The 13,867-nt window shown below is 48.0% G+C and overlaps 1 protein-coding gene across 1 annotated transcript in view; it reads left to right on the top strand.

The window, feature by feature from the left end:
* The first annotated feature begins 1,467 nt into the window (after positions 1–1,467).
* Positions 1,468–13,867, top strand: part of Igsf3 (immunoglobulin superfamily member 3) — an 88,323-nt gene continuing 75,923 nt past the window's right edge. The window contains exon 1 of the mRNA XM_076861524.1: positions 1,468–1,655. Coding sequence (XP_076717639.1) covers positions 1,613–1,655 — 43 coding nt within the window. The 5' untranslated portion in view covers positions 1,468–1,612. The remainder of the gene's footprint in view (positions 1,656–13,867) is intronic.

A 13,867-nucleotide genomic window follows, 5' to 3' on the forward strand; every position in this document is an offset into this window, starting at 1 on the left:
GCTCGCAGCTCTACCCAGGTCCTCCGGTGCCTCCCCCCACCACCTCGCGCCCGGCGAGTCCCCCAGGCCCCAGCCGCCCGCGGGTCTCCGGGCGGGGAAGGGGCGGGGCCGGGGCGGGGCCGCTCACCGAGGCCACCGCCCTCGCCCGGCGCGGCCTCTCCGGGTGCCGCGGGCCGGGCTGGAGCGGGAGGGCGGGGCCTCGGGAGGGGCCGGAGCGCGGCGGCTGGTGCGGTGGCAGGCGGAGAGGAGGAAGCGGCGCGTCCCCCGAGGCGTGCGCCGGCGACCCACCGACAGACGGACCGACGCGTGGAGGGAGAGGCCGCAGGGCCAGGTCAGGCTCCGGCGGGGTTGCGGGCGGCGCCGGGGCGGGGGCGGGGAGGGGGCGCCCGGAGCTGGGCGGAGGGAGGCGCAGAGGCTGGCGGAGGGCTCGGGGTCGGCCCGGGCCCGAGCCCCTTCCCCGGGGCTGGCTGGCCCGCGCAGGGAGCGCGCTTCGGCAGCGGAAAGTGGAGCCGCCGGCTCCCTTCTTCCCCGGTCTCTTTTCTTTTCCAATCAGCGAAAAATAACCCCCCGCCAAGGTACAACAATAGCGGGGCCACCTGGGACGCGGCGCGCACCGAGCTCCCGCGGTCGGTCGGGGCGGGGGCCGGCGTGGAGCCCGGGAGCCGTGGTCCCTCCTCGGAGCCCCGGACCGACTTGCCCCGGTGGTGGGTGGGGCTACCCGCGGCGCCGGACTCGGCAGGAGGCCACGGGAAACCTCCGGAGTGAAGCCGAGGGTGAAAGTGTTTCGGGAACAATCAGCCGGGCTTTCTACCAGGGCTCTGCCTTGGGGAGGGAAACTGAGGCGGAGGGAAAGGGAGCGACCTGCCCAAGGTCAGAAACGCAAAGATGGGTCGTCCTCCCTCGACGAGGGACGGGACCCGGGTGTCCGGAGCAGCCCAGCGCTCGGCCCCTGTGCGTTTTGCAGCGGTTGGATTGGCTGTTGATGAATCTGTTCTGTTTGTTTTAGAGATCGGGTCTTGTGGGACCGCTGCGGGGCTTCCGGATGCCCTGGGCAGGTGTGGGGCAGGTGACAGCTCCGTGACCACCATGGATGGAGAGGGACTTTTTGATGAGGAAATCCAAACTGTCGATACCAGCCAGGCTGATATGGCTGTCCAAGGTCTCCCTTTTGGGGAATCCGAATGAGGGAGATCGCAGACACCTTCACTGCGAAGCCAAGGACATTCCTGTATAATCAGTGGATGAAAGGATTTTCTCAGACTCTCCTGCTCGCCTTTTTTTTTTTTATTGAGGATTAATCCACCACCATCTACAGTTCCAGTGGAAATGACCAGGCACACAATGTGGCAGAAGCCTAGAGCGCCCTCCGCATTGCTCTGGACCCTTCCTTTAGCCTAAGGGAGTTTTCACACTTGCCACTCCCCCCCCCCACCCCCCCAGCGCCCTTCTTTTGATTGCCATCCTCAACCCGTGGTCATTCTCCGAGTTAAGTTCTATTTCCCAAACTGTTCTCTGGAGCTATAAGTGGATTGCCAGAAATGAGAGATTAGGTGTTGGGAGAAGAGGAAGCGCCCTGTGTTGTGTCCTCTCAACTGCTGCTGCGGCTGCCGACATGAAGTGCTTTCTCCGGGTGCTGAGCTGTCTGGCTATGCTGGGTAAGTGGCTGTGCTTATCACTGCAATCGATGTGAAAGTTTAACCTGCTCTTGATTCCTGTAATTCCTGTGTTTCTTTCCCATCCGCTCTCGACTTCAGGCGACACCAGGAGGGAGGTGGTGTGTCACAGGTTGAAGTAGAGACCTAGAGGCCCATTTCTGACCCTGGAGGAGTGGTGGCATATTGTGTTTGTGTTTAAGCAGGAACATTTCTGCTGATCTTCAGGTGTCTGTCCTGAGCCTTGGGGTGAGGTCTCTCATCTGCACATCCAATGGTGTAGGGCTGCATGTGGATTGTGACTAGCTTCCTGGAGTAGGACGGTCATGGATGCTGCGGTGTGTTTTCACGTTTGTGTTGGTCTGCATTCGTTCCTAATTGGAAGTGGCAATGTAATTTCTACTCTGTCGGGAAAGTCTATTTGGTGATAATGATTTTTTTTTTTTTTTTGGAGGGGAAATGAGTGGGATGGGGTTGAAAGGATGTTTTTCCTACCTAAGGGGTCTGTAGGCTAAGTGTTTGAGGATGTTAGTCCTGTGTCTCCTCACCAAGGAATCTCAGCATGAGCTCCCAAGAAGAGGAGAGATTGGAGAAGTGGAAACTGCCTGGTAAGGGGTGTGCTAGGTTTGCTTTTTGTTCCCTCAGAGAAGGTCTGAATGTTTGGAGTGGGAGGAATACACTGTGGTCCCAAGTGGTGAGCCTCTGATCCACCCCCAGGAAGAGCACACCCCCACCAACACTTGTTCATGCTTTCATGCCACCCCGCAAGGCTTAAGTTTGGTGTCTTAGAACATATGTTGGGTTTAGAGTGAACTCACTAGCCAGGACCTAGTGCATTCTCTCCCTATCTCCTCAAATCTCAACCGTGGACACACCCCTTGCCCTTTATGTATGGTTCTCTTCTCTGCATTTAAAGGGTATCTCTCACTGCTGCCTGTGGTGTTTGCCTCTCTAAATCTAGGTATTTTGCACTTACGTAATCTATTATTCGAAATCTTTTGGCACTGGAATTTCTTTCCTGCATTGCCCACACCTTTCTGAGAGTTAACAGGTGTATGGAAAGAGAATGGACTTTGGAATCAGAGCGTCTCAGCTCCAGGCACAGTCTCACCGTGATTGACATCTGAGTCTCAATAAAACATCCAAGGGCTGCCGTGGCAAGTCAAGAACGTGAGATAGTCTAAACATCTTGACTGCCTTGAGTAGTCTGAAAACTCCTAACGGTAAACATGTTCCATCAGTGACTCTCAAAGTTGGGTCCATGTTGATATCATTGAGGGAACTTTAAAAAAATCTTGAGGCAACCGCTCCAGACCATTGGAAGCAGATTCTGTGGGGTTGGGGCCCAGGCATTAGTCTTTGGGCTCTCCCAGCTAGTCCCACGTGTGGCTCAGTGAGGGAGCCAGTGTGCGAGTTCAGTAGAGCCAGCCCGACTGCTCGGTGCACACGCGTATCCCAGCCTGGCAGCTTGTTTAGTCCTTGGCTGCCCATCTGTGAGTCAGGATGCAGTCTCTGCGCCTCCTCTCTGCAAGGAGAGGCAAGGAGGCAGGTAGCCCTCCCTTTGCCAGCCTCTGAGTGCCGTGTTTGTGTTTGTTCTCCTGTATGTGTCATTCACTTAGTATCTGGATCTGAATCAGCAATTAGTGATTCATGTGGATTCGAAAGGACACAAACAAGGAAAGCCCTTTGAGAGTTCTTGGGTGTGGAGTGGGGTGTGTGGCTGGAGTGGGAAAGAGGACTGAGTGGAAGGGTTGGACCCCAGGGCAGGAGAAGGAACCAGCAATGGGAACAAGGAAATGTGACATTTGTGCCTTTTGTTTCTTTTGGCTGCTCAAGAAAATGTAAGGCAGCCTGCTGCTCTCCCTGCTGTTCGCTCTCTGGGCCGCCGTGGAGTGGAGCTGGGCCCTTGGCACTGGGTGGGTGCTGTCATTTTCCCTCCACCCGCCCCCCCTCCTGTGCCAAGAGGTGCCCTGAAGGAAAATGAGCATCAAGGTGGTTTTAATGGGGGAACAATGACAGAAGGCCAGACGTGGGTGAGAGGGGGGACGTTTGGAACCGTGGACGCACTTGGTAATCTCTGCTTGATTTTGAGCCTTACCTGTGGCACCTGTCACTCCTTAGCACCCGATAACTGTCGGCAAGTCAGGGGAAGAAGGCCTGGCTTCGACTTCACCTGGGAGAAGGGGAAGGTGTTTGGGGAGGGATCACAAAGCCTTCTTGGGCTTTTATTTCCTGCTTGCAGTCTGGAGCAGTTTGATTCATGCGTCAGCATTCTTGCCGTGTAATGTGAATTAACATGTAATGTGAACTAACGTACGGTGTGAATTTAAAACAGCCAAGAATCCCAAGGTTCTGAGCCCATGTGGAATCAAATTTTGTTTGCAAAAAAGTTGGGTAAGGCCGAGTGCTCTTCAGTGTGAGACGCATGGGTGCCAGTCTCCAGAAACAGCAATTTGAGTTTAGGAATCCTGTGATCCTATGTGCAAGGGGGTACACAGGGTAAAATCTCCTGAGATGTTTGTGACTCTCGCTCGGCATCAGTCGCCCTGTGCTTTTCTGCTCTTTTCCTTTGCCGGTATCAAGGATTTGGGTCAGGCTCATCTTTTACTGCCTGTTGGGATACTGGTCCTGTTCATGTCTTTGTCCCATTGAAGCTACTTGGCTGAGGCTTGTCCTCCGAATGCTGTATCTTGTTGCCTGCCGTTGCAGCCCTGGGTGACCCACCTCCCTGGGAACCATTGGCTGCTGCCACAGTCCTTGTTTCAGTTCCAAAACCACCTTCAACCTGGGCAAGCCAGGGCGACAGTAACATCTCCACTACTGAAAGGAGGTGGAGCCAGAGGGGCAGAAGACGGGAGTGGTAGTAAGGGCTGGTTTGAGTACGAAGAAGAGGGAATGAGGAGGGAGGAAGAGGGTGATTGGTGCTCTGTCAGTGCCTGGGAGCAGCCTACGTGGGTGACAGTGATAGGGAAAAATGACAACAGTGTGGGAGAAGAGAATAGGATTTGTATCTGCAGGAACAGGAAGAGAATAATCAGGAGAGATGAATGTAAGCTTTAGACACAGAAATTTTGATTTTGCGTACCATGAAGAGTCCCACCTCCCAGACCCGTGCTGATGGAGTTGCAAACAAGTTGAAATGACTTTGAAAGTGTTAGCCACGACAAATGAAGGGGGTGGGCTGTCTTTGGATCCACACAGGAGAACCTGTAGATGACGAGTGATCACTTGCATTTTCCTCCAGGGGAAAGAAGTTCTTCTGCAGAGTTTGGGAAGCCTCTTGTTTCAAAAGGATGGGAGTAAGAGATCACTTACCTCCCAGTTAGTTAGGGGGGAGGCCAGAGGGTGCTTCCAAAACAGACTGAAAGAAACTTTGATCTACTGATGGGTCTGGGCTGAGAGGCAGGACTGTGGAGATCAAAAACAGAAGAGGAGGAGGAGGCAGAGGAGAGAAGGGAGGTAGTTTGGGCATTGAAGGAGAGGTTCTCAAGGAAGGGATGAGGATGGTGATTTGTAGGCAAACAAACACCACTGTCCTAACACTGTCCCAGAGGTCGTACACTTTGCCTTTCTAAGGGTCATCTGATGAAATGCCGAAGAAGGGAATTCTTGTCAGGAGGACTCAACTGGCTAGGGTGCTTTTTTGTGTTAGTCGGCTTTCTGTCACTATAACCAAATACCTGCCACAATTAACTTAGAGAAGAAAGGTTTACTTGGCTTACAGTTCTTGAGGTTCTGCTCTGTGACTGATTGGCCGTGTTGCTTTTGAGCTTGTGACAAGACAGCACATCATGGCAGAAGGGTGAGGTAGGAAAAAAAAAAAAAAAATACATGCACTTCAGTTCCAGAAAATGGAGGAAGAGGAAGGGGCCTGGTTCCACTATCTCTTCTTTCCTTCTAGTTCCACCTCTTAAAAGTTCTGTCACCTCTTAATACCACTGCCTGGAGACAAAGCCTGTAACACATGGGTTTTGGAAGACATCTAAGATCCAAACTATAGCATCTTTTCGGCTGTGAGCATCATGGAATCACCTGTAGGCACTCAGGACTGTTAAGGTGCTCCATTTGCTCCATTTTGCATTGCAGCAAGATGACTGTTGCTATTCTAACAGCAGTAAACCAGCTCTCTTCACTCTGGCCTATACTGTGAACCAAGTTCTCAAAACAACCCTGCAAGATAGATATCTTGTATTATCATTTTTTTTTTTTTATAGGTGGGCATATTGAAGTCCAGGGGGATTCAGTTACTTGCCTAAGATGTATTACTGATCAGGTTGATGTAGGGCTTCATACTGTTAGGGACCCAGACTCTTCTGACTCGTCCCTTGTGCATGCCCCTACTCTCACGATCACCTCAGAGTCCAAGATGGCCATTCAAGCTCCAGCCATCAGGAATGAGGAAAGGGTTGGTGAAGGGCAAGTGCTGTTGAGTTAAGGATACTTCCTGGAAGTCATGCACACCACTTTTGCTTATGTTTCTCTTGGCTAGAATTTGGTCATGTGGTCAGACTTAGCTGCAAGGGAGTCTGGCAAGTAGTGTCCTAAGTGGGATCTGTCAAAAACTCGAGGACCTGTTACTTTAAGGAAAGGAGAAAATAGATTTGGGGGTCAATTACTGGTCTCTGCCATAGCCACAACCTTAGAAGTGATAGAGTGGAATTTTGAAGCCAGGACTGTTTGGTGTCAAATCCTTTGTTCTGTCATTTAACAAGCAGCCTCATCTGTGAGAAAAAAGGTCTGGCCTCAGCCTCTAAGAAACCCAGTGGGAGAAACATAAGCTCAGTGAACCACGAGTTGTTACCTAAAAGCACTATAAATAGGCATATATTTAACACTACATGTGCAATGTTAGCAGTGAGTACTATAATGTTATGGGATGCTTGTGTGTTGGGCCATCTCTGTCATGTTTAGTTGATCACTGTAGCCTTAGAAACTTGGCCTTGGGGCTGGGATTGTGGCTCGGTGGTAGAGTGCTCGCCCAGCATATGGGTGGCCCTGGGTTCGATCCTCAGCACCACATAAAGAAATTAAATAAAGGTTGTGTCCAACTACAGCTAAAAAACAAACAAACAAACAAAAAGAAAACTTGGCCCTGTGCCAGGCAAAAAGTAAGTAGGTGCTCAGTTAAATTTTTTAAATGAGTGAATGGTTTTATAAGACAAATGCATCTTTCTCTTTTGTTTTGTGGTGCTGGGATGGAACCAGGGTCTCCTGCATATGAGGCCAGCCTTCAGAAAATAAATGCTGTCTTTATGTTGGCTCTGTTGATCCTGATGAGGACTTTCAAGGCTAAGGAGACTAAGTAATTTTGTTCAAAGGAAAAAGCTAGAAATTGGCAGAGCCTGAATTTGAATCCAACTTTTTTTCTGATTACAAAGTTTATTCCATCGAGTTTGGGGCTTTTAACCTTTTTGTGGCATGAATTCTTTTGGCAGTCTGGTGAAGCTTATGGACCTTGTCTGACATAACATTTAAAAATGAATAAACTTGGGCTGGGGTTATGGTTCAGTGGTAGAGCGCTCGCCTAGCATGCGTGAGGCACTGGTTCCGATCCTCAGCACCACATAAAAATGAAATAAAGATATTGTGTGTCCACCTACAACTAAAAAATATTTTTTAAAAATGAATAAACTTAAAAATGCATGGGATAACAAAGAAAATAAATTTTATTGAAATATAGCTATTAAAATGTCAAAAATTAAATTTATGATAAAGCAATATACCTCTTTAAGAACACATTAAATTAAATAATTTCTACCAGCAGGCCTAACCCTTGTTATGATTCTGGTGTTGTGATAAGTATAAAATTGTATTTTGGGGTGTATGTAGCCACGGTGATATGAAAGGATGTGATTTCTATTGTGACAAATCACAGGCGCTGGAGATATTACGATGTTGGTCGTTCCCATTCGTAATCAAAGGAATTGTGAAGTTCACGTGGAGGCCAGCAAAAATAGAGAGATAATTTTTCCTCCATTTAAGTTCACATGCCTCTTGAATTCTCACCACAGACTCCCGCAGAGTTCAAAGTATAGTTCAGTGTAGGTGGTGGTGGTTCAGGAAGACAGTGTATTAGCAGAAACAGGATGAATGTTCAGAAATGGGTAGGATTTGGACAGGAAGTGCATGCGATTTCCAATCAAATCCTTTGTGTATTAGTTTTTGTCTTTGCTTGGTGAGCCGTCATGGTGGTGGTTGGAATGGCCTTTTGGGGATTGAAGAAGTGGCCAGTGGCCATGAGGGACCCGTTCAGGTTGGAGGATGCTGGATAGGAAGATTGATTTAGATAATAGTGAGTTTGGGGTTGGGGTTTGGAATGGGTCCCTAGTGCTCAGACCCCTTCCACTGAGCCCAGGCCTGGGAGCTGAAGGAAGGGGTTCCAGTTGCTGGATTATCTTGGGGACCCTGTGCCTGCTTGAATTGAGGCTCCTTGATTAATACTTGTCGGTTCCTTTAGGAGTTTCTGACCTGCCGTGAGCAGACACCTGTTTCTCTGCTGCTTCAAAGTAAGCACAGCTATTCCTTGTAAAAGGTTGGCTTTTAATTTACAGAAATTCAGGACACCTGTGTGTGAATGCCCCTGATTTTTCATAGAAAGGAGTGGTTACATCAAAATCAAGCTTATAGTTGTAGAAAATCACATGCTGCCGAATTCCCTCATCAAGAACCCTTTATTAAGTGACTAATTGTGAGCCACAGTGGTAGGCACTGCACAAAGACCTTGGCCCTGGAGCTCCCTCAACCAAAATCCTCAGTTAAGTGGGATTTTGTTTTGATTTTTTTAAACTTCACATTCAGAAAGGTAAAGAATCACAAGATGCAGTAGGAAGGATTTATTCTACAAATTAGCTTCCAAGCAATCATGGGCCCAGCCCCTACATCTTCCACTTCTATAATTATAGTAGCAGAAGGGAATGATGGGCTTGGGGCTTTGCAAGGTTTTAAATCAAAGGTTAAATTATATTAACTCTACCCAGGCTGGAAAGTGGTCAGATACATTTTTAAAAACCTTTATAATAGGCTTTATACTAATGAGCGTTCAAGCAAAGTTTCTGCCTGAACCTCTGTTAGCCCTCTAATTAAATTTACCAGAACACCCTCTCTTCCCCTCACTGAGTTGACTGCGGCCTAGCTGCTCACCACTCTGCCCCTGCCCTCTAGGAGACGGTCATCCAGGGCCACCAGAGACACAAACAGAAAATGGCTTTGCCGATGGATGGGAAGACACTGACTTCTGAGGTCTGTGCTCTCTGAGGATCGGTCTCTACCGGGGAGAGGCAAGTTTGGTCTTGTTTCCAGTTTATTAGGAGGAGTGGAGAGAGTTTTCTGTGGAGGAGAGAGATGAAGCTGGAGGAGTCGGTGAGTGGTCAGTTTGGAGAGGCTCTCTGGTAGAGCTGGGATTCGGGGCTATTTTTTAAGTACTAGGAGAGTAGTGTCCTGGTAGGATTATGGGGTAGTGGACCATCTGGGCTCACTTTGAGGAGGCTCGTAGAAGGGTGAAGACGCATGAAAGTCTAAAGATGCTGGGGACGGGAGAGGCAGTGCTTGGTAAGACCAGAGCAGTCCGTTGGCCTGAGGACTAGGTTTGGAGGTAGGTGGAAAATAGCAGAAAGCTCTAAGTGGGTATCCTGGAGGGACCCTGGGAGAAGTGGCCAGGGTCCCCTGGGCGTTCCTGGAAGTGGGAGTGAAGGCTGGCCTGTCCCTCTCTGCACCAGAGATAATCAGATCCAAGACATTCTAACAAAACTGAACTCAGAGAAATCAGTGTCCAGTTTCCTAGGGGTGCCCAGCTTCCCGTCAGGTCCTTATCCTCCCCTTTGATAAAACAGAAACAAAGAAAAAAATCTGATAATGGTTGTGTGTTTTTTCTGACAACAATTCTTTGATGCCTTGAAGTCTGCCCAGGCCTGTCCTGAGTCGCTGTTAATCTTTGTGCATTGATTCTTGTCTTGCTTGGGACCCACCATCCAATACTCCAGAGTGCAGCCTGCTGTCGCCTCTGGCAGGGCAACCTCTGAGACCGGCTCTGTGCCCAGTCTGGCCCTGGTACACCTGTGGCAGCGCTGCTGGCCAGGTTGCGGTGTTAGGCAGGCTTCCAGTTCCTACTTCTCAAGGACCCATTTCATTACTCCCCTGCCCCCAGGACCTCACATTTTGAAATCTGTTTCCCAGACAGACAGCATTTACCAAGAAGTAATTAATCATGTGGTAACTAGTATGCTCGCTCACGCTTGAGATAATCCAGCTGTGAAGCAAAAACCTAGGTTTGCACTCTGGGTTGCTGATGACCAAAGAACACAGGTGCCTGGCCCTTTAGCTACTGAGTCCTGCATCTGCCGTCTGGGAAAGTGGTGTTACTGCTTGGTGTTTTTGAAAATCTCCAGTGTGGCCAGCTTCTGGACTCCAAGTGCTGCTTTGGGCCTTAGGGACCTTGGACCACCTAGGTGGTGTTTGAAAGTGAATTGTTTGCATTAGTGACCTTGATTGACTTTGCCAGAAAGCACTTTCAGGAGGGAGAGGGAGGGGACCTGGGGTTGAGCAACCTTCTGTGTTGCATTCAAAATACACCCACCTTGTCCTGGCCTGGGCCAGGGACAATCAACTCCTTTTTATTTTGTTTTATTTTTTTAAAGACTTCCAGAGAATGTACACATTGTGTAATCGAAACAGCACATTGTAAATCACAAACATAGACAACTATTATGTATGGGTTCTCCAAAAGGGGAAAAAGGAGAGAATGAAGTTTTGTAGCCTCTTAGGTATAACTCCCCATCAGGAAATCTAGATTTTTACTGAATATTTGATTTGAATTAAGTCATAATTTACGAAAGCTAACAAAATGCTTTAGGGCAAAATGCTTTATAAAAGTAAGATGATGTGATACTGGTTTTAACTTTGTGTGGTAGGTTGTATTTTATATATTTTAACATTTTAACAGAGGTAACAGTGAATAAAATTCTGTTGTAAGAACTATAGAAAGTAAAATGTGAAAGTTCCCCCTTTTGTCCCATGACCCTTATCGCATTTGATACATATTCATGATGATTTAACATATATTCTTCAAGATCCTTTGCTATGCATGTATTCAAACAGATACAGTTTTTTTTTTGACACAAATGGAATTATATAGAATATATTGTTCAACAATATGATTCTTAAGGGGTGATTTACTTCACTGTTTTTTCAGGCTTAATTTTATGGCCACATCAGAACTGATTTGGTTATTTTATAGCTAGTTGAAGCTGTGATTTGTGAAATCATTGGGGAGTAGTGAACCTCATTCAGTAGCTCTATAACAATAATTTTGTCTTTCTGTATGAGGAGCGCAAGAGTCATAATAAAAATCCCACCCTTAAATTTTGATGTATCTAATGAGAATCATTGGCTCATTTATTCTGAATATTTTCTGTAAAGAATGTATAAATTCAACAAATTAAGCACATTTATATTTTATTGACCATTTTGTCATAATGTTGAAATTGTGTTGAATTAAAACGATGCCTGTCACATAAAACTTGTTAAGAAGACAACCAGATACCCTGCACTTTGCGTCTGATCCAATCAAGTGTTTGTTCATAGACTAGAAGAAAATGAGACGCCGGCTACATTTTCAATTCTCAGATGCTTCCTCCATTTAGAATGAAGGGACTAGAATAACCTCTTAGGTCTCTGGCTACCAGCTCTACAGTAAGACTTTAACTCAAAGAAAGAGAACTTTCCCCTCCGGCCTTGCAGAGCAGCTACTGCTGGGAAGAGATTATCCTCTCAAGGTGATGGGTTACTTTTTAAATTCACTAGTATGACTTTCCCTAAGACCCTGAGAGAAGGAGGAGGCTCCTTGGTTGGTTCACCTTCAGACCTGAGTTTTTGCATAGTTGCTATTTTTGGAAGTTGTTGGATTCACACATCGTAGTCAATGCTGTTAGACATCAGAGATTGACCTGCTACTACTGCCCTTCCAGGGATCACTGAAGACAGCCCCTCTTCTGCTAGAATCTACTTATTAGATTTTTCCTTAAGAAGACTTCTTTATGCATTCATTCAATAAATATTTGAGTGCCTGTGACAAGCGCTCATTGTTATCTGTGATCTCAAAAAACCACAGAATTAAGTTAAAATCATGATGCACATTTTTAAATAGTCACCTGATATGTATTTTTTAATCTTTAATAAATAGAACGATTAATTAAAAATACTCTGACACTGGGGAACTCTTTTTTTTTTTTTTTTTTTTTTTATCCCTAAGTCTTTCTTCTTGCTGTCACTTCAATATCCTTTTTTCTTAGCTCTTCTTGAGCAGCCAGGAATTACCAATACCCTGGGCACCCCAGAGAAAGAGACCTCTAGGAGTGAGCAGATGAATTCCAATGATGCAGGCAGGTTAAGATGGGTGGGGGGTAAAGGGAAAAATTCTTTCTCCAGAAAACACACAAACATCCCAAGTCCTAAATATAGGGAATGTCCTTATTAACGGCTGGGGATGTTGTCTGTCTGGGGGAATTGGGGAATTTCATACTTAGCTCTGAATTTCTAGGAAGCCAGAACAAAAGAGAAATAGAAATAGAAAAATTGCATACTTCCCATCGGATCGGGTAGTTAGCAGCCGCACCAGGGGGTTTAGTCAGCTTTTTTTTTTGCTGCTGTGACCAAAGGATCTGACAAGAGTCATTTTGGAGAAGGAAAAGTTTTTTGGAGCCTGTAGTTTCAGAGGTCTCAGTCCGTAGAGGGCCATCTCCATTGTTCTATGCTGAAGGAGGTGAGGCAGGTACAACCCGTCTACCCCAAAGACACGCCCATGGTGACCTCCTCCTGCCACACTAGTTAATCCATTCAAGTGGATCAGCACACTGATGAGCTTAAGGCTCTCAAGCCCAATCATTTCCCCTCTAAACGTTCTTGTGTCCTCTCACCCAGGAGCTTTTGGGGGACACTTCCCATCTAACCCAGAACACTGGGCTTTCTCCGGAGGACCTCTCATTGGGACTGGGATGGTTGGGCTGAGCCATCCTCCCTACCTTAGACTCTGCCCCCTGCCTCCCTCTGTGTGACTCCTGGTGGAGCCGTGGGAGGGAGCAGTGGGACATGGCCGCCACCTCACCGCTGCCCGGTGCCGTCCTGGACGTAGGCTCAACCCTAAAGAGGCACGAATCGGTGCTTTTCTCCCATGTCCTTGTTGACCTCCGAGGTAGCCAGGTGTTCCTCCCTTCTCCCCAAGTCCCCTAAGTCTTCAGGTCCCAGCGGGGTATGACTCTGCCATGGTCCAGAGCAGCTGGCCACTGCCCTGGAGGCCTGGGTAGGATCCTCCGCCTTGCGAGCTGCCCTTCTCCAGGCCTTTCTGGTTCTCCTCATCAGTTTTATGGGGCAGCAGTGTCCTGCTGGTCTGGAGAGGGGAGGTCAGTTGGGAATTCTGCCTTACAGGTGGAGACGTTATTAGAGGGCTGGTTGCACTGAGAGTTGGCTCATCCCCAAGCTGGACAACCCTTGATACTCTGGAGAGGTGGTTTACTGAACAGTTTTGTGATGTCTTTGGGTGTCTCTGTACCAAAGAGAGCTTGCTCAACAGCTCTGCAGTCTGTCTTCTGGCATTTCATTACTTAAAAAAGATAAATAAATAAAAAAAAGCAAGATCCCATTCTGAGCACCCTGACCAGCTCTTTCTGCTTCCGTCTGACGGGATGGAGGGGTGATGGCCCTGAACAGGGAGCCTTTCGGAAGATCGGGAACTAACGTGTCCCCCAGATCTTGAATTTATTTTGGAAGACTCTTTACAGGTCTCACGTTCAATCCTTTTATCTTAAAGGTGGATTCTTCTAGAGGTGAGGGAAAGACTCTGGTGGCCTGCGGCCAAGGGGACCGAGGAGTGGGAGGAGGACTGGGAAATGCCCCTAACGGAGACTCTGCTGCATGTGGCCTTTGTTTTAATTAAAACATTACACAATCCGAATGTTGCCTTTCCACTCTTACCCCCCACCCCAACCACCACAGAGGAGCTGTAATTTCCCATATTTGGAGTTTGGGGAGAGCTGGGCCTCCTCTGAGGATTAAGGCCAGATTGAATCTCTGCTTTGGGGGGAAGTCAGTGACTATGGGAGCCTCGAGGGCTGCGGCATTTCTGGTGAAGATGTGATTAGGAAATGTGCCTCCTAGTCATCATTATTCAGCAGCCCCTCCTGTCCTGGAGCTGGGGCTCTGCCCGTCAGTAAGCTGACTCTTGT

Source organism: Callospermophilus lateralis, chromosome 7 (assembly GCF_048772815.1).
Source record: "Callospermophilus lateralis isolate mCalLat2 chromosome 7, mCalLat2.hap1, whole genome shotgun sequence".
Lineage (NCBI taxonomy): Eukaryota > Metazoa > Chordata > Mammalia > Rodentia > Sciuridae > Callospermophilus > Callospermophilus lateralis.